Raw genomic sequence first — 27,200 nt, 5'->3', positions numbered from 1 at the left:
CCAAAGCAAAAAGTGAAACTGACTACAAGCAGGAAATGCAACTGACCCAGAGTGGTGTCAGTTGCAGGAAATGCAAAGGCAGCAGGAGGTCCCGATACTGATCTGATCTCTGACACAATAATCCAATAACGCAGGGCACTTTCCCCTGGTGCCTTTCATCCCAAGATCTCAAAGCACTCTCCAGATCCTTCTTTAAGATTCCCAGAACCTCTGGAGGAGAGTTTCATTCAGCAAGTTTACTGGGTAATGAAAGCTAATACGATAGATTTGAAGTAGGAAGACAGTCTTGGGGCTTTCGGGACCACCTTTCCATGCAGACACCCATTTGAAAAACCTTGGCGTTTTCAACAATATGAAAGGAGAGGCTTTGGGTTTTTTCCAGATCTTTCTTTGGGTTCAGGGCACCAGGAGTTAATAGTTACCCCAGCAGAAAAATCATCGACCATTTCCCCAACCTCCCCCAACCTCATCTTCAACTCCCCCCACCCACCCCATCCAAAATAAATAAATAAACAAACCTAGCCCCACCCAATGGTCAGTCGGCCAAACCATATCAAAGTGGAGCTCTCCCTCCGGGGCCAGATGCTGGGACTGGCCATTGGTGTCCCCCCAAATGAACTTAGGGAGAAATCTAATTAATCCCAGAGGAAAAGGTTTTTCATAAGTTTGGTGGGGCTGTGCCCTTCGCAGCCCGAGACCAAGTTGTGGGGCCGGGGAGGGAGGGGAGGGAAGGGGAGGCATGATTGACAGCTCTGAACTATAGACTCATCTCTTACCTTAGGCCGAGCGTTCTGATTGGTTGCCTGCTGACATCCTCAAACCCTGTTTCTCTGTGGGCTTGGGGGGGGGGGGGGGGGGGGGAGAGGCTGGTGAAGGTGCGTTTCTGACAAACCCGAAAGTCATTTCCAATTTCAAGTGGACTTTGTTCCAACTATTGGGGGCGTTCGCTTCCCCTCTTCATGTTTGCCTGCAAACTTCCTCCTCCAACCCAGGACTAATGGATCACCACCTGCTTGGATTTCTCTTCTCCTTCCTGTTCAGTGGCACCAAGGTTTTAGCCGGTTACCCAATTTGGTGGTAAGAGTCGCCTTTCCCCCTGCTCCTTATTTTCTCTTTCATGTTCTGGGAGGGGGATAGGGGGAAGGGAGGTAGTACTGGTGTTGGGGTTAAGGGTGGGAGACTAGTTCGTTGCTTATCCTTTCTCTTCTCCTTCAACCCCCCCCCCCCATGAGAAATAGGTTGCTTGAATTCCTATGCTGCTATTGCCTTCAATTTCAGAATCAAAGTCCTGGGTTCTGTGATAATCACCATTTTCTTTTCCATTAATTGTAAAGGTTGGACAGTCCACCCCCCCACCCCTGCCTCCTGTTTATAAAAGACTCTTCTTTTTTCATTTCTTAAATCCAACAGCAAACCCCCGCCGCCCCTCACCCCCACCCCCAACCCATGGTCCCCGGAATCCCTTGCTTCGATTGCAACTGGGCTTCTTAATTTAAAAAAAAAAAAAAAAAAAAAAAAAAGGGAAATCTATCCCTGGATGCCCAGACAGACACACGCTCCCATCTCCATATCTGGGTTATTCTGGCTGAATTTGGGGCTTTGTGCAGAATTCTTATGTTCTGTCACCCCCACTCTAGCTCATCCTCTAGAAGGGGATCCACCTCCCCTCAAGAATCAACACCCTTTATCTTCCTCCCCCCTTTTCAAATGGCCGAGGGCTTTAAGAGACTTTTGAATTGGGGGTAGGAAGGTACGGGAGCGGTGTGGTTTTTTTTTTTTTTTTTTTAAATCATCATATTCTCCCATGTAAGCTGTGTTAATCCAGACCCTCCAAAGTGAGCGTGGCCGGCTTGAGCCGCTAACGAAGGTGCCATTTAATTTCGAGTTCGTTTATTTCTTCCTTTCTCATACTGGGGGTGAATTGAGGACTGTAGTCGGGGAAATAAGATTTGTTTTAAAGGAGTTGTCAAGGTTTGTTTTTTTTTTAATGAAATAATTCTCCATTTCAAATCAATTTCTTTTCTAAAGAGAAAGAAAAGTGGAAAGGGAACAAGAAAGCCGGGGAGAAAGGGACAGTTCGTTCCTTTTCAGAGAAAGAAAAATACAAAATAAATTTTAGAAAATGAAGATGAGAAAATGAGGAATGGGAGGCAGGTTGAGTAATATTACATTGTGGCTCTTTGGTATAGGGAGCTGTTTCTTGTTTACCGAATGACACAGTCTCCCTCCCTTTGGCAGGTACGGGGAGTCGGGAGAGAGGATACTAAAATCAGTTTCTTTAAATCACTCTGGGTCTCCCCACCACTACCCAACCCCCTACATTCCAGGAAACTTCAATTAATGAATCTTCCCCCAAGAAGATGATGAAGGGCATGGAGGGGAGGGGAACGTTAGGAGGAGATTGGGGTAGGAAAGGCTAAAGAAAAATTTGGGCTGTTGAATTTCCAAAATTATCAGGAGTGATTGTTTCTCCCTTCAAGAGAATCCAAGTGAAAAGTACCCATTGGGCTCTGCTGCAAGGAATATGGTCCTAAAGAACTCAGATCCTTATTTTTTTTAATCATCTCTCTCTTAAAATTCATCTGCTTTCATCCAGTTCCCATCCTGGTTGCATTGGAAAGGAGAAAATTATGATTTGGACCAAAATGAAGTGTCTTTTTGCAGCATCTTTCCCCTCCAAAATTAAGAATAAACAAACAAGAAAAAGAAAAGAATAGTCACATCTCAAATGTGATTGCGTGTGTGTGTGTCTCTCTCTCTCTCTCTCTGATTTTGTTTTCTCTCTCTATTGGAAAAGTAGTTTATGTCTGAGGGTAAAAAGGGCCTGGAAGGGGGATTTGGGGTGGGGGTCAGAGAAAGGAGGGTACATAGATTATAGACAGCAAGGACCATGCCGTCAGGAGAGACCCAAACTATATAGTCAGAAGGTCGCTGGGAAGTCATCTCTGCTGGATAGCTGGAGAGTCTTTCTTTGGACTAGCTCAGCATGGGATGCAGTCCTGCATTTCACTGAGTTGAGTGGTTAAAGGAAGAGAAGGGCTGGGGAGATGTCTTCCCTGGGAGAAGCAGCAAAGAAAATAGAATTCCATCTTCTAGGGGGTGGGCTTTTCTTGGGTGATGGAGGATTCTGAAGGTTGTGACAGAGGTTTGAGGGGTAAGTAGCTGCTGAGACCTACCCTCCACAGCCATTCTTCAGATCCAAAGATGAGTTCAGGGCAGAGCCCCCTCCCCCAGACAAGGAAAGGAGTGAAAGAAGGGAACCTGTGGGAAGGAGAAAAAATCAGTTCTGAAAGGCAGAAGGTGGAATCGGGGAGGCCAGCCTTGTTCTGTCCCTGTCAAAGGTACCTGGCAAGCAGTCTCGGGAGTGTGCTGTCAGCAATGGACAAAGCCAGCTGGGGAGGCATCAGTTGGCTGAGGAATGGAGTGTTGGGTTTGAAGGTGGATTTTTTAAATGGTGGTTTGAAAATCTTCCAGTTGAAGGTAGCCACGAGAGGGAGAATTAGACCAAGGAAAGGGTCATTTGAAAGAATATCTATCTGTGAGCCTGCCAGGCCAGGTCTACCCTCAGTTCTGTATTCATGGTGTCAGACAAATCAGAAGGGAAACAGGGTTGCTTTGTCTGGGTGTGGAGGAAAAAGGTTTATGTGTCTCTGTGTTTTATCATGTTTGTGTACGTGGAGGGGGGAGTGTCATCACTGCCTGTGTTTGTGTGTTTATATAAGGGTCAGTCAGTCTCTCTAGGGGGGCACTTGTGTTGATGTCAGTCACTGCCAGTACTGGTAACAGTAAGTCTGCCTATGTCCATTTGTCTGTGCCCGTGTGTCTACACAATACTCATTGTGTATGTATGTGTGTGTGTGTCTCTGTGTGTGTGTGTGTGTGTGTGTCTGTGTGTGTATACCTCTTTGTGTCTGTGTACTTGTATGAGGGTCAGTGCCTCTGGGTGTTCTTCTATGTCTGTGTAAGTCTGACCGGTGCCTCTGTATGTTCATGATCAGTAAACCTGGTTGGTCTCTCTGTGTGTCTGTCTGTATCTCTAGGAGAGTCAAGGGGCTATGTGAGAGTCAGCGCCTTTGTGTATGTGTGGGTATATATGTGTGTCCATGTCAATAATGTGTTTCCGTACCTGTCAGAGGGTCGGTGCTTTATGCCTGTTGTGGTATTTGTGTCCATGTGTGACTGTGTCAGTGTTAGGGGTCTATACTTGTGCTGTGCTGGTTGGGGTCCGTGATTCTGTTTCTGTGTCCATGGCAGTATCAGTGTTACCTACCTGCGTGAGTCTGGGTCAGTACCCTGTATTGCTGTTTTTGTTCTCCTCTGTGTCTGTCTCAGTGCCTGTGCCCATGTCTGGGCCTGTGTTTGCACTGTGGACTTCTATGCCAATGTTATTCACCTGTGCCTGTATGAACATCAGTGGCCCCATATGTGTTGTGTCTGTGTATGAGGAATAGTGCCTGTGAATGCATTTGGACAAGTATGTCAATGCTTTGTGGCTGTCTAAGTGAATGACTCTTCTGGCAGGGGGATCTTCAAAGAGGGATATGTATATATGGAGGGATGGGCTGTCTTAGCTAGGAAATGCTTTTAGTGCAGTGATCAATTCCCCTGGGAGATTCTGCTGGTTCAAGGAGTTTAGCTACCATCATATCCTGGGCACACCAAGGCTCCTTATTTTCCTGACCGGGTGGTCAGTCACCAACTTCATGAGCTGTTTGGGTCTGGCTGTGCAAGTAGAGAGGAAATACATCATTCCCACATGACTGGCTCTTAGAATTTGGTTAGGGGCAGTTCAGAAGAGTGAGAAGGGATTGGGGGAAAGATATAGGCACCCCAAATTCTACCTCTGCTCCCTAAAGTTCTGGACAGAAATTCAAGTTGCTGACCCACACTCTGGCCCACCCAGTCCACACATAAGACCTAGAGAGGAATTTGGAAGGGAAGTTATTCAATTTGTATTCTCCCTCGCTCCCAAAGTCAGACCTCTTAAGGCCCAAGGTTCCCTCCCTGTCCCCTTTTTGACGTTGAGCTTCAAATTCTCTGTGTGTGCTCTATCCTAGATGTAGAATCATAAAATTAAGGAATTTCAAAGCTGGATGGGACAGCAAACTAACCCCACACTTATAGATAAGGCCCAGAGAGGGGAAATGTTTTGCTTGAAGTCACACAGCAAACTAATGGCAAATTTCCCATTTCCAAGGCCAGGACTCTTTTGGCTACACAATGGCAGCTGTTGTCCAGTCTCCTGAGAGACTCCTGGAGTATCCTGGATCATGCAATTCACTCTTTCAGTTCCCACCCACAGCTGGTAGAGGATATTGTCTCCTCTTTCTTGGAAGAAAATGAGACCATTTTCTTGAGTATATCCTCTAAGACCCTCCTCACAAGACAATCAGATAAATGAACACTGACTCGGGAGTCAGAAGACCTGTCTCCACCCCAAACTGAATGCCTGACCTTAAGCATTAAGTCATTTAATTTATTAAAGACTTAGTTTCTTCATCTGTAAAATGAGGACTAACAATTCCTTGCCTACCTTATAGAAATGTTGTGTGATTATAATGAAGTAACAGATATAAATATGTTTTTTTTTTTTTTTAAGTTATTGGAGTGACAATGAGGATCCCTAAATGGGCTTCTCAGTATCCTGTGATAACCCTTATAGAATCTGGGCCAATTGCTTGCCCTGTGGCCAATCTCAGTTTTCCCTTTTGTAAAAATGGCATGGTCTCGACCCCTCCTATCCTCACTGAGACAGAAAAACATGTTCAGTCAAACCCTGTGGAGGTCAGTGAGCTCAGATGTGCCAAGCACCTGGAGACTGTGGGGGAGGAAGGCCTGAGGCCAGGTGTTAACACTTGTAGCAGGCAGAAATTACAGATGGCTCGGAGTGTCCCTGAGCCTGAGCTGAGGCTGCTGATCAGAAAGATAGACAGACAGACCGCGATGGACAGATAGCAGATCGGATGCCCAGGTTTCCAGTGGGTGGTCTCTCAGCTAAGTTAGATCTCTCCCTAGGGGGATAGAATGTTGAAGTTAATCCAAGTCACTTGGAAGTCAGTTAAAATCTCGTCTTCTCCAAGTCCATTTAACCCTTAGTACTCAGTCTAAATCACGTCACAGGTAGCATTTTGATTTCCTAATTGGATAGCATGGAGATTACTCAGAGAAAGATTCCACAATTTGGGAGTATTTGAGACAAAGCGCAGAGAAATGAGTTAAAGTCTTATGAAGAATTTGCTCATGGTTTAAAAATAAAATTAAACATAAAAAGCAAGCATCTTAAAGCCCTTTTCAAATAATCAACAACTTCAAGTGGCACCAGCCTAACATCATCAGATCCCAAAGAGATCATGACAGGCTCTGAAAATATCATTAGATCCTAAAGCCTTTCTTTTATATGTCTCAAGATCCATTACAATGATCTTGATATAGTTTAGCTCTTCCCCCTAAAAAACTGTGAGCTCCACCAGGGAAGGGACTGGGGGTCATTTAAATGTTGTAGCCCCACGAACACTAAGTAGGTACTCAATAAATATTTTGTTGAATTGCATTGAATTGATGCTTTGGTCTGATATAGACTAGAATAGAAAAGAGTAAGCCGCAGGGAGTTGAATTTCCACAAGATCTTGTTCTAGGTAGTGAGTTTTTAGAAACCAAAAGCACTCATTTACTTTTCCAAGCTATCAATAAGAGGACAAACTTTGATGACTGTGCTATGAAGGTAGAGACACTGTCTCCCAGAATGGAAAAAAGAGGAAAATACATATTTTAGGAAAGAGGACTGACTGGAGTTGGATAGTATTTAAACTCTCAGGATATTGTAGCCCAAGGCCCGTCCATCAAGCTCTGCAGCACTGTTGCCAGAGAGGCCACATAAGAAGGGAAAACACTCCATTTGCTGTCCCTGATGGGAGGGGGTAGAATGATAGTCAAATATCCTCTTTTTCCTTCAGAAGATTTCTGCCATTCTCCCATTTAATCAACGGATCTCTGAATTTGGCTTGTTATTTACCAAAATGTTCTCACGTCTATTATCTCATTTCATATTCACATTATCTCTATACTGGAGTGGAAAGAGCCCTGGGCTGGAAATCAGGAGATCTGAATTCTCATCTTAGCTTGGCCACAATTTTGCTTATGTGACTTCTGGGTGAGGTTTGGCAATAATGTAATTTGGGGTGTTGTTAGATAGGGGTAGAGTGGTAGAGTAGAAAGAGTACTGAACTGGGTAACAGGAACACAAGGGCTTAAGATCTGTCTCTGGTATTTATTGGTTATGTGACCTTAATCAAGTCACTGATTCCTTCTGAGCCTCAGATAACTATGAAAAGCTATTCTGGTTGTGATTAGCTTTCTCCATAGGAAGAACTCCCATACCAAGAATCTCGCAGGTTTTTCAACATGTTGAACTATTTTCCCCTAGTATTCTTCAAACTTTTTTTGATCACTGATCAATAAAAGTTTCTGACCATATAATTACAAAGCCATGAATATTTAGTTATTAATCATATAAATATACTATTATACTAACATACTGCCATATATTCTGAAACATGCAAAACAGGCATTTTAAAAGATTGGGGTAGATAATGATATTTTAAAAATGAATCCATTTTATTTATTAATGGTTCAAAAGCTTTTTTATGCTGAAGAAATTACAGTGTTTTTAGTGAGAGCAAAATAAATAGTTAGACTTTTTTAAAAAAAATTGAATTAACATTTTGTGAGACAGTGAATCAAAGGTTTGGTTCTAAATTCAGTTTATTCTGATCCTTGGTTTTAGTGGATGTCATAGCTGAAAAAAGAAATCTCCCAAAGAAACCTATCCAAATGGAAGAAAGTGCTTTGTTATGCTAAATGATGATATTAATTTTCATATTTTCCATTTATGGAAGATTTTTTGTTGAACTAGAGTTATTAAATTTCTTTCTTGTTGAAAGAGGAATGTGGTCTCTGGAGTTCACATCTCGTCTAGAAGGTGGCTGTTGCTGGGAATGGGGGGAAACAGGCAAATGCCCTGATGGATCCTGGGTTCCTGGTAGTGGTTGGGTTTGGAACGGTTTTGGGAGCAAGGTTTTTCATTTATGAAAGTTCTGTGCTTGGCTGCCACTAAGCCCCAAATTCATCAGTGGTAAAAGCCAGTCCCTCTTTCTCCCTTCTTGCTAGCTGCTGGTGCCTGTTGCCATAGCTTTGCCTCTTCTTACTGCTACTTGCCTGGGGCCCCAGCCTTTCATGTTTTCCTAGAGGTTGAGCGAAAGAGAAGAATCCTGATGGGCAGAAATAGCTCACCTTACAAGTAAGCATTTTCCCACCCTATGTCAGCCTGGCTGGCTAGGGCCAAAGAGGTCTTCTGTCCCAGGATTTTGGGTGATATACCCGATTATCTTTCCCTAAGAGTGAGAACCTGCAATTGTTCTCATTCCAGGGAAGCAAGGTCTGTCTGTCCCTGTTGCAGTCAAGATTACTCTGGCAATGTTACCTTTCTAGGATGTGGAGGATCAAGGGAAGCACACATCCCATGAGCAGATGCACACATTCCATGAGCAGTCACAGGGGCACGCGCACACACACACACACACACACACACACACATACACACACCCTCACACACCTTTTGTACCACCTGGGAAACAAAGAGTGACTCACCTCCTTTGTAGCCTAGGGCCCAGTGGGTTTGGGCAGTTTGAAGATTATAGTCCAGGATCCTTAGAAGGTATAAATTGCTTCTGTGGTGGGCCAAAAAAGGGAAGACAGGGGCATTAGGGATCCAGATAGAGAATAATTCACTGCCTGACCACCTGTATGCTTTTCTGCCCAGGAAGGAGCATAAAGCTGACCATCTAGCATGGCTGGTAATGATAGCCAAAAAAAGGAAGGGGAATAGCAGAAATAAGGAACAGCTGTGAGTTGGCTGTCCAGCTGTGCTGTTCTCCTCTGATCTAAAATATTCTTCATGTACTCTACTGGATCATTTTGCACATCTCTGGGTGTGTGTACCATACTTTGGATAACACTGTTCCAATCTAACATTCTTCATTTTTTCAGCTGAGAGAATGCAAACCTGAATAGAAAAAAAAAAAAAAGCTGCTACCAGTCACTGCTCTTCCATTTATAATATTCTTCCAGTTCTAATTTTGTTTCACCTAAAGTCATATTATTGTGGAACCATTTAATGATATTTGATGGTTTGTGCCTGTGCACCTATCCTAAATACGAAACTTTGACATTTTATTGTCTATTCATGTCCCCTGCCATTTGAACTTAATAACTTAAGGCTATTGTTGAAGATTCTTTCCCTACCTAATTCCCATCAGATTTTATAACTCTCTTTCTCTCAGGATCTCTGTCTCTTTCTGTCTCTCTGTTTCTTTGTCTCTGTGTGTTTCCTTCCCTTCCCCTCCCCTCTCTCCCCTTGTCTGTCTGCTGTCTCTGTCTCTCCTTCTCTCTCCACCATTACTTTCACTTCTCCTATTTCTGACTCAGGGCATTGATCCTCTGGGGAGAAAATCGCTTGGCTCAGAAAAAGACCCTCAGGTCTGACTAGACTTTTCTGTTGACCTTCCCCATACCCTTTCCTGGCCTAAAGATAAACTATTCCCTATTTAACTGAACATGGAAGAAGACAAGTGGTAATGGTGGAAATAGGTGGACAAAAGCTCCATTTCCTCTTCCCAGGCAATGCTGCTCTTTCAGGCCTTTACTATTTCCAGCTGAGAACTCAAATCACTCTAACCAGGCTCCATGCAGCTGCAGGAATGGGGGGGGGGGGGGCGGGGTAGGCAGGGGGAGTGGCATTGGCAGCCATCTGGAGCAGCCCAAATAGCAGTTGCTCTTCTCAGGACTGAGAGATGATTCAGAAGGTGATTTATAGATGGAAGGCAAAAAGCTTGGCTCCTGCCAGAGGCCTGCTCCTTAATTACATTCTTTGGGGGAAGTGGGTGGGAGGAGTATGGGACTTACACCTCCTCCTTCCACCCCTCACCACCATAGTCCCTTTAGGGCCTGGTTCAACCCAACCCAATATCTTCCTTCTTCATACTCTGCCCAGGAAGGAATCCCCTTTTTCTCTGGAGGCAAAGCTGGTAAGGGTGGATGGGAGACATCACTGGTGGGAAGAAAGAAAGTACATGAGTTCTGTCTTAGTTTAGCTCCCTCAGTGTCTTCGGGATTTGAGAGCAGCTTGAGCCCAAAGTGCTCCATCCCTTTTCCCCTGTCCTCTCATAATGGCGGTCAATCATCTAGCACCAGAAGGAAGCTGGAGAGGCCATTTGGTCTAACCTCCTGTCTTCTGCAGAGGATTGTTTAAGCCTCTCAGGACGGCTGGCTGTTCTTCCCACAGGGCACAGATTGTCCACTTTTTCTCTGACTCCTATTTTCTTTTGATTCTTCTGATAAGGAAGTTCTGATTTTAAATGAATTCTCCTTTCAGGGCAGATTACAAACTCTCCTGTTTTGATATATGTGCCTTTCCTATTGTCTGGCTCAGGGTGTATATTTTTACCTCAGGTATATTTGTTGAACATTTAAACGCCCATGCCATCTCACCCCTACTCCCAAAAGAATCACACACATGTTACACAAGTAGGCACCAGAGCCAACATATGAACTCAAATCATCTGACTCCAAATCTAATGATTTTAGAGCCTTTGGTATCAGGATGGCAATAACAGGAGTCTAGTTCCTTTAGATTTAAATTTAGAAAAGGAAGAGTCTCTAAAGATTAGCTTTAACCTTAACCTGGTTGGTTATCATTTCATTATTTCAGTCATGTTTAATTCGCCATGATTCCAGTTGGGGTTTTCTCGGCAAAGAGACTGGAATGGTTTACCATTTCCTTCTTGAGTTCATTTTCAGATGAGGAAACTGAGGCAAACAGGTTAAATCACTTGCCCAGGGTCACACAACTAGTAAGAATCTGAGCTCAGGTTTGAATTTAGCAAAATGAGTCTTTCTGACTCCAGATCTGGTATTCTGCCCACTGTACTGCCTAGCCGTACCTGACTTAGTCTATGAATATTCATTTAAAAATTTAAGAACATTTTATATATGTAAAATATATTTATATGTAATGTGCATTTAAAATATTTATATATTTAAAATATAATGGCATTTTATTATTTTTTTCCTTTGTAATCCTATGTATTTTATTTTGTGCATTTAAAATCATGAATCATAGACTTCATCAGGCAGCCAAAGGGGTCCAGGACAGCAAAAAGATTAAGAATCTTTGCTGAAGTCCAACTTCCTCATTTTATAGGAGATGAAAACAAGTCCCACACTTATAAAAGGGCTTGTCTAAGGTCAGGTAAATAGCAAGTGAAAGGACTGGGATTTGAGCCCTGGTCCTCTTGTTCACCTTTAGTTTCTCATCTGTAAAATGAGCCAGAGAAGGAAATGGCAAACAACTCCAGTATCTTTGCTGAGAAAACCCCAAAAGGGATCTCAAATAGTACAACATGAATGAAACAACTGAGCAACCTCTGATTCTAGCTCTCGTGATTCTTTCCAAGCTGCTGCTCAGATCAACAAGTTGCTTTACTCAACAACTTCTTGGAGCTGTTCTGCCTCTCAGTTCCTTTAAGAAAATACTATTTTCAGATTTACTGAAAGGGAGCACCTATTCTACTTAATTATTAGCTTTGCTGACATTTGAACCTCTGCTACTGACTGTCAGCACATCCTCTACTCACTTGCTCTTGTGACATTCTTATTTGGCATACAGCCTGCATCCCAGAAGCCCTTTGAAATCTAAATACTTAGCTGCCTGTCCGTGCTCTAAAGGTGAGAGAGAAAGGAAGCAACTCTACTTATAGGGCTACTGTCTATTTCTAGCAAAAAGTGTTGTAGGGAGGAGTTGGTGAGGGGTCAGGAAAGGGACACTGGACAGCTCCTCAACTCTCCCTCAGGCAGGTATTCACAAAGTGGCTTCATTATTTGCTTTGAAGTGAATTCCGGAAACATTAGACACACCTATATATCCAGTGTAGGGTCAGAAACACATTCCAGAGTCAAATAAAGAGTCCATTGCCTCCGTCCTTAGCCCATTCCACTTTGGGGATGCTCAAATTTTTAGAAGGTTTTTTTTTCTTCTGATATCAGGGCTAAAGTTGCTCCTCTGGGATCAAACAGAATCAACCTATTCCTCCTTCCATAGGATAAATCTTCCAAAATTAGAGCTTCCTATGTCTAAGTTGTCTTTTCTCCAGGCTAAATATCCAAAGTTTCTTTAACTATTACTTATGTGACAAGGCCCTTCAACCAGCCTCATCTCTAGTTTATTAATATCCTTATAAAGATAATATCCATAATAAAATGAATAGATGGATGAATGAATGAAAATACTTCTGACACGATCTGATCAGTACAATGCCATTATTAGCTGCATTGTTTCTCTATGTAAACTAAGATTGTGCTAGCTTTATTGGCTATACTATCACACTATTGACTCATATTAACCTTGTCATTCATTAAACCCCCTGCCTGTTTTTCAAACAAACTTTTCACATTTTCACAAGTCACATTTCCCCCATCTTATACTTGTGTAAGTGACTTTGAACTAAGCATAAGACTTTGCATTTATACCTATTAAAGTGCATTGCAAACCTTAACATGATGCATAAATATAAGATTATACTTTGTATATTATAAGTGCTTTATTAATTCATTCAGTTTTATCTTAAAGATTCCGCCCCAAATGGCTTAAATCCTTTTGAATTTTGAATCTGTTATTCTGTGTTTTAGCTATCCTCAGCATTGTATCACCTGCTAATTTGACAAGCACACCATTTGTATCTGGTTCCAAATCACTGGTAAAAATATTAAATGGCCTAGAAACAAGCCAAATGAGGAAAATCCTAGCGGATGATCTTTAAGGTTAATTTCTAAAAAGTTACATATAGGGAAGTAATTTCTGAATTAAACATTATTTTGTACAATCTGAGATTTAGTTTATTGATCATGCTTGGAGCAGGACTTCTTAAACTTTTGCTACTCATTACCCCTTTATGCCAGAGAAATTTTTATGCTACGCAGGGTATATAAATATATAAAATAGGTATACAAATCAAATATTAACTGATATTAAATTCTAATTTTGTAACTCCACATTCAATTGTATGACTCCACATGGAGTTTGAGAAGATTAGTTTAAGACTCTTTGGCTTAGAGTATATACAGTACTATACTTCATAGATCTGTGGGGCCATATTCCTGTTCTCAAAGATCTTTTAGTTTAATAGGAAAAGCACATTTGCTAAAAGTGGTAACTTTAAGGACAACTAGATGGCACAGTGAATAGAGCATCAATTTTGAAATCAGGAGAATCTGAGTTCAAATCCAACCTCAGACATTTAACACTTACTATGTGACTGTGGGCAAGATTATATGGAAGAAAAAAAACAATGTCGCTTCCACCAACTAGGTGATGTCCAAAGACTCAAGATGACTTAAGCAAAAGAATCATGGTAAAAGAAGGAAAGAGACAGAGAGCATGTGGGGAAAGCGAGATGGTAGTTTTCATGCACTCTTTTAAGAGTAGCTGGTCAACAAGACCAATAAAGGAAGCTTGACCATTTGCAGAATACTTTTATATTATAAGATTATAGATTTTAAAGATGGAAGAGACTTTAAAAGTCTTCTAGTCCACATCCTTCATCTTCAAGATGAATAAACTAAGTTCATAAAAGGACTCCAAATCCTTTGGGTTCTCACCACCACTACCCTGATTCATCTGTCATGGTCACATAGAAAATGCTATTAAATTAATCTTTGATATGTTTTGAAAATGTCTATCAGCAATGAATATGTTTGATTCTTGATATGCAAGACAACTGTAGACATATGTTGCAAAAGTTTATCATATAATAATTCCGAGTAACATTGTTAATACATTATAAACCAAACTCATGGGTGAACTCACAAGGTTGCTACTGTAATGTCACATGGCCTATTACCCATTTATAACATTGTTTCTATGGAACCAACTGCCCCCTGTAATGGAGTTTTGTCTGGTGTTGCATTTTAATAGGCCCAATTAACAACATGCCAGTTGGGCAAAACAATGACCCCATTAGAAGGTAGGGGTGAGCTTTTGAAGCTTTGATGGCAGAGTAAGGCAGCAGAACCAGTTTCCACTCGAGTTGGAATTTGTTTTTATTGCTTAGCTCAAGTTGCTAACAGTTCTACTTATGTTGAGTGACTTTAAATGGTTCTCCAAATTTTACAGAGTCCATTGGACCATTTGCAGATGATCAAATGCACAAATTGGGACCTTTTCCCTTACGTATACAAAGGCTACCACATCATCAATAGGACTTCTTATTTAAATGATTTACCCAGAGTCACAGAGGTAATAAGTGTCTGAGGCAGACTTTCAACTCAAGTCTTCTTGACTCCAAGCCCAGCCTTTATTCCCCAGCTATCTGTTTGTTTACTCGTAGTGTGATTCCAGGCAAGTCTTAGAACTTCTCTGAGCATTTTCAAAGTAAGGAAATAATAGCACTTACCTTACAATATTGCTATGAAAAATTAAATGAGTTCATGTTCATCAAATGCTTTGCAGGTCTTAAAGGCTCCAGTTTTTCTGAATCAAGACTTCTTAACTTGAGATTCACAGAAGGGATCTATAGATGTATTTCAGAGGGCTCATGAGCTTGGTTGATATTAATACATCTTTTTTGATATAATTTGTTCCCTTTATAAGGTATTTTATACATGGGTTTCACCTGACTACCAAAGGTAACCAAGTCAGAGAAATAGTTAAGAACTTCTATAAATTTAGATTTCAATTATTTCTTCCACATTGCAGGGATTAGAGGCACAGTGTCCCCACAATCTGGAAAATCCACTAATTTTTTGACCTTCCCTTTATACCAGGGGAAAAAAAAGCCTAAACTTTTTCTTTATCTTTAATGGGATGGGTACAATACCTTATTGTAAAATTTGGTTTAAGGATTTGGTCATAGGCTCTATGCTATCCTCCACATTTTATCAGTGGTTTCAGCAAAACTCTCCTCAAAATTACTATTTAATTTCTTATGTCAATATGTAATATATTGAAACCACGATGGAAATGTGGAAGGGATAATTGTAATTTCAAACTTCTCCCCTTCATTGCATCCCTGGATTTTCATCTATTATAATTCCTGACTGATAGAATATAATGTTGAGGGTATTGGTTCCTCTCAAATCTTTTCCATTAGATTATGAGCAGCTTCTTGAGAGCAAGGACTGCATTGTATTCTCAACATTCATCATAGTGCCTAGTATAGTAGGTGTTTAATAAGTGTTTTTTGACTTATTGATTTTTCTGTTTTTATAAATCCTGACAAGCTGCATGGAGTGAATGTATTAGCATTAGCTATTAGAACTTAAGGAAGCTACTTCTCAATCAGCAAACATTTCGAAACATTGTGTTTCAGGCACTATATTAAGAAAATACCAAAAAAAAGAGTAACACTATCCCTTGCTCTCCTGGAACATGAATTTTAATAGGGTGTCAACATGAAGACTTGATGGGAGAGTTTTTTTTTGTTTGTTTTTATTGATTATGTAGTTCTTTGTATTTTTAAAACTTCAATAGTATTTTATTTTTTTTAGTTACATATATAGTTTTCAATATTCATTTTTGTAAAATTTTGAGCTACAAATTGTTTTTCTCCTCCCTCCCTATTCTTCTCCCTCCTCAAGACAGCAAAAAATTGACTATAGAATACACCTAGCCAATCATTTTGTTTTATTTATTAATTCATTTATTAAATGAAGCTTTTTATTTTCAAAACATATGCAAGGATAATTTTTCATTATTGACCCTTTGCAAAATCTTATGTTCCAGTTTCCCCCCTTCTCCTCACCCCCTTTCCTCAATCGCAAGTAATCCAATATAAGTAAAACATGGTAAAAAATATATGTAAATCCAATATAGGCATACATATTTATACAATTATCTTGCTGCACAAGAAGAATCAGATCAAAAAGGAAAAAATGAGAAAGAAAATAAAATTCAAGCAAACAACAACAAAAGAAGTGAAAAGGCTATGTTGTGATCCACATTCAGTTTCCACAGTCCTCTCTCTGGGTGTAGATGGCTCTCAGCATCCCAAAATCATTGGAACTGGCCTCAATCATCTCATTGTTGAGAAGAGCCACATTCATCAGAACTGATCATCATATAATCTTGCCATTGCTGTGTACAATGAAATCCTGGTTCTGTTCATTTCACTTAGTGTCAGTTCATGTAATTCTCTTCAGGCCTCTCTGAAATGATCCTGCTGATCGTTTCTTATAGAACAATAATATTCCATAACATTCATATACCACAATTTATTCAGCCATTCCCCAAATGATGGGCATCCACTCAGTTTCCAGTTTTTTGCCACTACAAAAAGAGCTTCCACAAACATTTTTGCACATGTGGGTCTCTTCCCCTCCTTTAAGATCTCTTTGGGATATAAGCCCAGTAGAAACACTGCTGGATCAAAGATTTGCACAGTAAACAATATATGAATGATGGACAATCATTTTAAACATTTTATGGAAGAGAACTTGAAAGGGAATGATATCGGTTGTTGGAGACTAGGATGAGGATAAGGGGCCAGGAAAAGCTCCTGTAGAAAGTAACCTCTAAACTGAATTGTGGAGGGAGCCAGGAAAAAGAAACAGAGAAGGGGAAGAAAATTCCAGATGTGGGGAATACCTAGTACAAAAGTGCAGAAGTAGGAAATGGAATGTCATGTTAAAGGAACTGAAAGTAAACCAGTGTTTACTTTCAGAGTAATTTCTATTTTATACTGAAGATAATAAGGAAGCACTGGGGATGAGTGAGAGAGTTGCTTGCTCAAGCTTGACACAAAAGAAATCACCATAACACCATGAGTGAAAGATTGGAGTGGGGAAAGACTTGGGAGGAGACTAATTAGAAGGCTATTGCAGTAGTCTAGGTGAAAAGTAATGAGGGTATGGTGGAGGATTGTAGTAGTATAAGTGGAGAGACACTCAGCATCTCTTTGAAGAACTTTGGAATCAACTGTGAGAAATGGGAGACACTGGCATAGGTCATGCCCACATCAAAGAAGGTGCTGTGCTCTATGAGTGAAGCAGAATTGAAGCAGCTCAAAAGAAACAGGAGATTTGCAAGTACAGAGTCATTTCTACTCCAAATATTCATATGGATTATTTGAGCCCAACATGTAGTAGAACCTTCTGAGCTTATTTGTATTGGTCTGATCAGCCATAGTTGGACACACAATACATAGTGACAATATTTTAGTCTTTTTTGAGTAGGAAAGACAATAAACAATAAATGGAGAGAAGGTTCTGTATGTGAGAGATACTGTAAAGATAGAAAGAATAAGATTTGGTCAAAAGCGGATATAATGGGTATATTTGAGTGAGGAGTCAAGGATGAGACAAAACTTGTGAGCCTGAGTGATGGGAGGATGGGGGATACTCTTCAAATAAATGGGTAAATTTGGAAATGGGGAGGGTTTTGAGGTAAAGATACTGAGTTCTGTTTTTAACCTGTTGGGTTTGATATCCAAGGAACATCCAGATTGAGATGTTTAAGAGATAGTTAGACATTCTATCTATCTCTTAGCTAAAGAGAGAGACTAGGGCTGGATATATAGATATGGGAACCCTCTTCTTAGGCTCATAGATAAGTAAACCCCCAAAACTGATAAGATCATCAAGTGACATAGTATAGAATGAAAAGAGAAGGGAGCCCATAACAGAATCTTAGGAGGTATGACATGAGCAAAGAATTAGGAATGATCAGGCAGGTAGGAGGAACAGGAGGGAGCAATGTCATCAAAACTTGAGAGGAGAGGGTATCTAGGGAGAGATACCCCTTAGATTTGATAGTTAATCAAATTTGATTAACTATCAAATGCTGTAGAGAGGTTAAGGGGGATTCTGGTTTAAGAAATGACCATTTGATTTAGCAATTAAGTTCTCAGATAACTTTGGACAGAACAATTTCCGTTGAATGATGAGGTTGGAAGCCAGAGGTTTAGAATTCAATGAGAGGAGAGGAAATATTGCCATTGTTTGTGCCTTCTCAGGGAGTTTGGTCACACAGAATAGAAGAGATATGGAATGAGAGTAGGATGGTTGCATCAACTTAGGTTTTTTAAATAGCTTTTTATTTTTATTTTCAAAGATAATTTTCAGCATTCACTCTTGCAAAATTTTGTGTTCCAAATTTCTCCCTTCCTTTTTATTTTTTTTAGTGAAGTATGAGGTGAAGTCTTGAGTTGAGAGAATAAAGAGAGGGGATACTCTATGGGGCTTAAGAAGAGATGAGAAATATTAGATCAGTTGTTGGAAAGAATAGAGCAGTGAATCAACCCAGGAGGAATGTAATATTTGTCTTGCTTCATTGAAGACATAATGGAAATGAGATACCATAGTTGACTCATTCGATAAATACTATAGTGGGCTCAGTCCATACAATTTCATGATCTCCTCTAGCTCCACTCACCATCTCCTGAATAGGAATGGAGGAAATAGGTAGTGAGAATAATCTGTGGTGAGGGGTTGGCAAGCTATGATTCGTGATCAGATACATGAGAATCAAGGATAAAGAATCCTAGAGTGCTGAGTTGGTTCACCAAGGCAATCAAGGGAAAGGAAGGAAGGTAATCATTCCAAGAGTGATGACCTAGGAAAGAATGAAGGGTAGAACATATACAAGTTATAATCAGGATGAAGAATAGAGTTGGGAGCAATAAAGTACAGGGAAAGATAGAATGAACAAATATCATGTTCATATAAAATCATCTTAGAGTTCATGAGTATGGAAATAGAATACTTGTGAAATATGGCTCAATTAAGGGTTTGAGTGTAATTGAGGAACAGAGGCAAATTGAGTAGAATGAGGAACTAGAAAGTTAGGGTATTTGTTGTTCAGTCATCTAACTTATGTATAATTCTTTGTGACTCCATTTGGGGGTTTTCTTTTGAAAAATTTTTCATAGTTATTTTATTTTTTCAAGCTCATATAAAGATAATTTTCAAGATTCATTTTTTGTAAGATTTTTGTGTTCCAATTTTTTCTCTTTCCTTCCTTTACCTCCCCCTCAAGACAGCAAGCAATTTGATATTAGTTAAATATGTGAAATTATTTTAAATTTATTTCCATATCTGTCTTGTTGTGCAAGAAAAATCAGACCAAAAGGAAAAAAAAACATGATAGACAAACAGAGATGAAAATACTATATGCCAATCCAGTCTCTATCACTTTCTCTGGATGCTGATGGAATTTTCCACTTATTTGGTGTTTTCTTGGCAAACAGATTGGAGTGGTTAGCCATTTACTTCTCTAACTCATTTTATAGATGAGGAAATATAGACAAAGAAGGTCTAGGATCATACAGCTAGCAAATTCCTGAGACCATATTTGAATGCAGGATGATGAGTCTTTCTGATTTTAAGCCTGGCACTCTATCTGCTGCACCATCTAGCTGTGCTTAGGTATTTGAGATGGCATCAGTATAAATGTTGATGTCCCCAGTATGAGAAAAAGAAGATAAAAGAGGTTAGAAATACTATGAATCAGAAATTAAATTCATTGCTGGGAAGGAGAATGTCCTGGGATGGAAAGGTCTAATGGTAATTGTCACCAGCATCTGAATTGGGTGATATTTTTATGGGTAGCTTGAGTCTCAAAAGGGGAAGTTGTTTTACTGAAGGTGTGGTATAGAAATGTCAATGGGAAGCAAGAGTATTGTGACTCTCCCATCATGATGAGTTAGTGTAGGGAGCATGAGGGAGAGTGTAACCAGTGACCAGTGGCCTCTAGAGATAGACTACTCTCCTCGCTTTAAACTATCTGGTGGGTAGGCTCTTCCCTTTCACTTGCCCTTTGATCTCTCACAGATTTCAAAGTTTCTTCCCTTGGGTGGTGAAAGAATCCCTCCTCTCCAGGAGAAATCTCCCCAGATTAAATCTAAGACTGTTTAATATCCTTTCATTCTTTGGAACCAACCAACCAACCATGATCTTTCCATTTCTCCTCCAAAAACAGAATCATGAGAAACTTTAAGGTTTGGTTGTTTTGATTTATTTGGGGTGACATTAGAAATCAAATAGTTCAACTATCTCTATTTATGGAGAAGGAACCTGAGGCCCAGGGAAGGAAATTATCTAGTTCACAGTTATATAATGGATTGGTAGCCAAACTAGATTTAGCTAGATTTCCTGATTCCTACTCTAAGACTTTTTCTACCACCCCATTTCATTGATTACACTGAATTACATTGATCCTTTTTTTTTATTACATTGATTTATATTGGTTATTCTTTCCTATTCAACAAGCATTTGTGTGAATACTCTAAACCAGTTACTATGACTAAGCCCTGGGGATTAGAAAAGACAAAAGTAGTTCCTGCCTTCTGGGAGTTACATTCAACTGGGGAAAACAGCATATACAGAGATAAATATATAGAAAACATATGTAGAGCACATAACAATTTTTTTGGAGGTTAAGGGGAAGGAATGGAAGAACTAGGTGGCACATTGGATAGGAATGGGGATCAGAGGATCAGGAGATAGCTCCTGAGCTGTACTTTGAAGGAAACAAGGAATACTAGAAGGTAGAAATAAGGAGAAGGTATTTCAGAGAGAGGGAACAGCAAGGGCAAAGGTACAAAGATGGGATCTGTAATGTTGAGCATAGGAGCAGCGATTAGGATATTTTTGCTGGAAAAAGGAATTCAAGAAGAGGAAGATGTGATCAATCTGGAAAAATGGTTTAGAACCAAAGTAAGGATAGCAATTATCTTACCCCTGATCCTTTCCTTCTCTAGACTAAACAGCCAAGATCTGTGAAAGCTTTCTCCATTAGAACCCAGCCTACAATACTTTGATTCCTTTGGTTGCTCCTTTCTGGATTTCCTCCAATTTATCTGCATTTATACTAAATTTTAGAGCTTTTAATGAGACACTTAACACTTAAATGAGGGTCTGACTATGCATATGATTGCTGCCCAGCCCTTTGCTCATCATATTTTTAAAAAATTACTATTGCACTTGGTAGTTTTTTTTCCTCCCCAAATTAGTAGTTCTTTGTGATCTCAGCTTATGATCAGGGATGATTCTATTGAATCTTTCTTTTCTTGTTGTTGTTCATTCATTTCAGTTGTATCCAATTCTCCATGACTCCATTTGCGCTTTTCTTGGCAAAATGACTGGAGTGGTTTGCCATTTCCTTCTCCAGCACATTTTAAAGAACCAGGCAAACGGGGTTAAATGACTTGCCTAAGGTCACAATCATCAAGCCTATTCTTCTAGACCCAATTCAAATTCCCACCCTTCTGAGAATCTGCCCTTGACCATGGCACTACAATGTTCTCTCCTGTCTATTAATGACAAGGAAGGAGTCTCTGTAGAAGATAGAATGCTGGCTTTGGGATCAGAAAGGCCAGTGTCCAAATTTTGTACCAGACTTATGAGCTGTGTGACCCTAAGTCTGTAACTTGCTCCATGTCTCAGTTCCCCATCTGTAAAATGAGATGGTGATTATATACTTCAACAACAATACTATATGATGATCAATTCTGATGGATGTGACCCTCTTCAACAATGAGATGAACCAAATCAGTTCCAATAGAGCAGTAATGAACTGAACCATTTACACCCAGGGAAAGAACTCTGGGAGATGACTATGAACCACTACATAGAATTCCCAATCCCTCTTTTTTTGTCCGCCTGCATTTCTGATTTCCTTTACAGGCTAATTGTACACTATTTCTAAGTCTGACTCTTTTTATACAGCAAATTAACTGTTAGGACATATATACATATATTGTATTTAATTTATACTTTAAAATATTTAACATGTATTGGTCAACCTGCCATCTGGGGGAAGGGGTGGGGGGGAAGGAGGGAAAAAAGTTGGAACAAAAGGATTTGCAATTGTCAATGCTGAAAAATTACCTATGCATATATCTTGTAAATAAAAAGCTATAATAATAAAAAAATGAGATTGTTAGACTTGATGATCTCAGAGGTCCTTTCTGACTCTAAATTTGTGACTCTATGATATTTGCCCTCATTTCTGAATTCCTCTCTTGGAATATTATCTTTCATATACATACATACACACACATATCCCTTATCTCCCCAGTGAGTCTATAAACTGCATGAGGGTCTGGGGACGCTGTGTATCTTCCAGGGGATTGTCCTTAGCACAATGCCAGTAATATCTTAAATGCTCAGCAAACACTCATCAGCAATCAGTGAGGGGCCTGTGATTAAAAAGATCTGCTGCAACCTCATTAACTACTCACATTGGCACAGCCTGGTTTCCCAGAAATGAAGTATTAAAAACTAAGCAGCAAAGTAGTTAACCTACAGTTAAAACTCTATCTGTATAAAAATAAAACAAAACAAAAAAAAAGAACTCTATATGTGTATTTAGTCTAGCCCATTCATTTTCCCGGAGTGGAAATTGAGGCCCATCTTTGTTACATTGATAGACATTGATTAGCTCCTAGCATGCGGAGAACACTGTGCTACTAGGTGCAAGGAGGGAGAACTTGTTTCATAGAATCCTAGGAGTTTGAATATGCAGCCAGAAGTGACCCCAGAAGCAATCTATCCCAAGCTCTTCATCTTATAAGTAAGGAACTGGGGACCCCAAAGACCTCAATATAGTCAGTGGTAAGGTGAGAGTTGCTCCAAGTCATTGTGAATTTAGAGGTAAAACTAGCCCTTCTTTGGAGGTAGCATGGGGTAGTAAGTAGGTAGATAATTAGTCCTGGAGCCAGGAAGATGGATTTACTTCCAGATTTTGGCACATTCTGGTTGTATCATCTTAAGCAAGTCACTTCTTGACAACTATCTGAGACTACATTTTTTAAATTTTATTTTTTATTTATTTTTAATGCATATTGCTTTATGAATCATGTTGGGAGAGAAAAATCAGAGCAAAAGGGAAAAACCATGGGGGAGATTGAAAAAAAACACCCAAAAAAAGAAGTGAACATTGAGACTACTTTTTGTAATAAAAAGGTACCATCCATCCTTCATTGGAAGAGAGTTTCTTCACTCCATCTCAATGAAATCATCCCTATCCTTTAGACTGGAATAATCTAAATTCTGAGCTCAGTGGCAAGTATTTCAAGAGATCTGAGGAAGGAAAGACAGCTTCTAACATTCCTACTATGCCTTCCACATGTGCTGCTGGTTTTAGTCTCTGAAATGGTGAGTCTACCTGAAGCGTCTTTCTCCACTCATCTAACTCAGATCAAAACTCTCCTTCCAGCAGTGAAAAGTTTTTACTGATGATCCACCCCCTCCCCACAAGGTCCCCTTTTTCCTGGGTCCCTGATGTGCTCAGGTGCCCAGCTCATGTTACAACATGGGGCTTTCACTTCCTTGAATGTGGCTCCGATATTGCTTTGCCTGTTTTGCCTCCCCAAATAGACTAGAAGCCCCTGAGGGACTGTCTCAGATTTCTTCGGCATTCTTTTCCTCCCCCGACATCTAGTCCCATCACACCCAATATTGTACAGCGTTTGGGTGTACAGCAGGAGCTGGGCAGAGGCCACACCCAGGAAGAAAATGTGAGATCCTAGTCCTAAAGCAACTAATCCAAGGAGGAAGAAGAGGGTGGCAGACACCGTTGAGGTTCTCTGTCACCTGTGCAGAGTTTGAAATCCGATTTGGGCTAGAGTGTTCATAGTGCTTTTTCTCATAAGAATCTCAGTAGATTCTCCTACTCTCCCTTGATTAAATGACACATTTAATGACATTTGGGAAGTATGGTATACTTGGAAAGAGCAGTGGATTTAGATTTGGCTTGGATTCCAATCCTGACTGTTATTATTATTCTTAAAGACAATAATAACATTCACACTGTGTTTTAAGGTTTAGAAAAATATTTTATCTATTAATTCATTTGATATGGCATTGCAGTCATCCCTGTTTTACAGATGAGGAAACTGAGGCTGGGAGTGGTTGGGAAGAGAGGAAAGAGCACTGTGGGGTCAGAGGACTTCAGTTCAGATTTCACCTTTAATGCCTATTATGTGTAGGATATTAGACAATTGTCCTAATTTCATTGTGTCTCAGTTTCCTCATCTGTAAAATTAAAGAATTGGACAAGATGAAGTTGAGATTTCTTCCAGATCTAAATCTATGATCTTAAGATGTTCTGGCTTTTGGAGATCCAAGAGAGGAAAGGAACAATTCTAACTTTGTCATGCTATGAACTACAGAAAATATATCAGCCAGGTGGTGCAGTGGTTATAATGTTGGGCATGGAGTCAGGAAGATCTCAGTGCAAATGTAGCCTCAGACACTTACTAGCTGTGTGATCCTCAGTAAATAAGTCACTTAATGCTGTTAGTCTCAGTTTTTTTAGTTGTAAAATGGGGATAATATAGTAGTTACCTCCCAGGTTGTTGGGATATTTGTTGGGATGTAAAAGCCAGAACATCTTAAAATCATATATTTAGACCTGGAAGAAATCTCAACTTCATCTTGTCCAATTCTTTAATTTTACAGATGAGGAAACTGAGACACAATGAAATTAGGACATTGTCTAATATCCTACACATAGTAGGATTTAGGACAGAGCCTGGCACATAGTAGGTGCTATGTAAATGCTAGTTATTTTTAGTAAAACATGCCATTTGAGCTTATTCAATGAAGCAATGAAGAATTCTGAGCCCACATTCCCTAATATAATTAACTAATAGAATCTTAAATCTTAAATAAAATCTTAAAATTCCTGGAGTCAGGAATAATCATCTTCCTGAATGTAGATCTGGCCTCAGATACTCACTAGCTGTATGACTCTGAGCAAGCTATTTCACCCTGTTTGTTCAGTTTCTTCATTTTAAATGAACTGGAGAAGGAAATAGCAAACTACTCCTGTATCTCTGCAAAGAAAACTCCAAAAGGGGTTATACTGAGGTTGCTCCCAGATATTTATTTTAGCTCTATTGTTATCTTTGCAGGCACATAGTGGGAGATTCCAGTGGTCACAACATCCCAGCTGTATTCTAGAAGCAGATCCCATCTCAGGCAAAATCTGTCTTTTCAGTATGCCCTAAGAATCACTGATTCCTCCAGGGTGCCCAACAGAAATTCTTGAGTATATGCTTAGCCTGGGGCTGTCTCCCCACTACCAGAAGTCAATTTCTAGACCCTACTTAAAAGAACAGAAAAATCACCCTCAGTTTAACCTATGTCTAAAATATTCTAAATTTCAAAATTAGCATATTTATTGTACATGTTTGAAAATCTCTACATATGTGTGTGTGTGTGTATAAAATTTTATTTTTATCCTTACAACAATACCCAGAGGTGGGTACTGACATTATTCTCATTTTATAGTTGAGGAAATTGAGCACAGGGCTTAAGTGACTTGCCCAGGGTCACATAGTTAGTGTCTGAGGTCAGATTTGAATTCTTACCCCTCCAAACCCAGAGTCTATCTATTATACTACCTCACTACTTCATTTTATGTATAGACCTGACTATCTTATCCCATCAATGGCCAAATGGGATCTGCCTATAGTAAACTATTTAAATTCATTCAAAACCAATCAAAGCATGACATGAGAAAAGAGTGTCGTTAGGAATACAAAATACTATGTCAGAGACATCATTATGTGATGGAAATGGCATGGTATGTGGAGTTAAAGTTCAAATCTTGGCTCTATGATATTAATGTCAATGTCAGCTTTGAAGGGTATTTCCAGTGGAGTAATCCAGGATCCTGTGCTTTACTGCATTCTATTTAGCATTTTACCAATGATTTGAATAAAACTTAGATGATAGAAAACTAGTAGGGATAATCAGGATGACAGAGTCAGAATTAGAATTAGAAAAAAGCTCAAGATACTAGAATGTTGGACTGTCAGTAAAATGGAATTCAATAGGGATAAATATTAAGATCTTCCACCTGGGTTCAAATTATAAATTTCAGAAGTACAATATCAAGGGACGTATGATTAGATTATAGTATATTAGAAAAAGTCTGGAGGTTCTAGTGGACTATAAGCCCAATATATAATTATTAATGTAATATGGCTACCCAAAACCCCCAACAACTAACATAATATTAAATTATGTAGTGCAGTGGATGAAGTGTCATGCCTAAAATCAGGAAGACTCATCTTCCTGAATTCAAAAATAGCTTTAGACAATTATTAGACAATTGTGTGACTTTGGACAAGTTTCTTAATCCTATTTGCCTCAGTTTCCTCATCTGTAAAGTGAACTGGCCTAGAAAATGTCAAACTACTTCAGTATTTTTGCCAAGAATACCCCAAATAGAGTTACAAAGAGACAAATAATACTGAAAGATTGCAGGAAAAGAAGTGTGGTGACCACCTTTGACTTTAAATTCACTACAAATCTTCCTAGTTTCTATCTTTCTTCAATACCAGTAGAATTTTGAATAGTCTTAAGTCATTGTTATGATTCCATTGACCATTTATAGGTAGATCATAAACAAAAGGCATGAAGAGAAAATATAAGAATATAATGGGAGATTTAGATGAGAAGAGGATCCCCATAAGTTTGCATGATTCCAATGGTCCTGTCATCCCAAGTTGTCCTTGGTGACTTTTCTATATAAATGATCTAGCTGAATCTTCTCCCCATTCAAATTCTTAAAAGCTGTGTATGACCTTGGATAAATCTTTGCTTTCCTCTGAGTCTTAGTTTACTCCTTTACAAAATGAACAGGTTGGAATAGATGTTCTCTGAGACCTCTTAGTTGATTCAATGATTAATAAAGTCACTCCTAATTCTGACATAACACCTCTATTCAGGGATCTCAAGATACAATCAGTGAATTTCCATAGTCAAGCTATTTAGAATAAAACATCCCACCTTCATTTTCTCTCTCTTCTTCTCATGCTAGTTAGGAAGCCGTCCTGGAATTCCTGATCCATGAAACCCCATCCTTCTCACATAAGGAGAGTCTCCTGTTCACCTGAAGGCAACTTGTGCACACAGAACCAATGTGTTAGGAACGAAATTTTAAGGGAATTGAGGTGAACTAAAGCTTTTAACAGGGGAACAGACTGATTTGAAAATTCTAGAAGAAAGGAAAATTTTTTCCCCTTCTTCATGGTTTTTTTTTTTTTAACCATCTTCATCTTTGCTTCTCCTTTTGCCCCTCCCTCCCTCCCTTTCTTTCTGTATTTGTGTGTCTCTCTCCCCCTCTCTTTCCTTAATCTTTT

The 27,200-nt window shown here is 39.6% G+C and overlaps 1 protein-coding gene across 1 annotated transcript in view; it reads left to right on the top strand.

Annotated features, from left to right (window-relative positions):
* The first annotated feature begins 862 nt into the window (after positions 1-862).
* WNT3 (Wnt family member 3) overlaps positions 863-27,200 on the top strand; it is a 94,182-nt gene continuing 67,844 nt past the window's right edge. The window contains exon 1 of the mRNA XM_003768415.2: positions 863-1,077. Within this exon, the coding sequence (XP_003768463.1) occupies positions 998-1,077 (80 nt within the window). The 5' untranslated portion in view covers positions 863-997. The remainder of the gene's footprint in view (positions 1,078-27,200) is intronic.

This window comes from Sarcophilus harrisii, chromosome 4, assembly GCF_902635505.1.
Source record: "Sarcophilus harrisii chromosome 4, mSarHar1.11, whole genome shotgun sequence".
Classification (NCBI taxonomy): Eukaryota; Metazoa; Chordata; class Mammalia; order Dasyuromorphia; family Dasyuridae; genus Sarcophilus; species Sarcophilus harrisii.
Note: the sequence above shows the minus strand (reverse complement) of the source record. Positions and strands in the feature narration are given on the sequence as shown.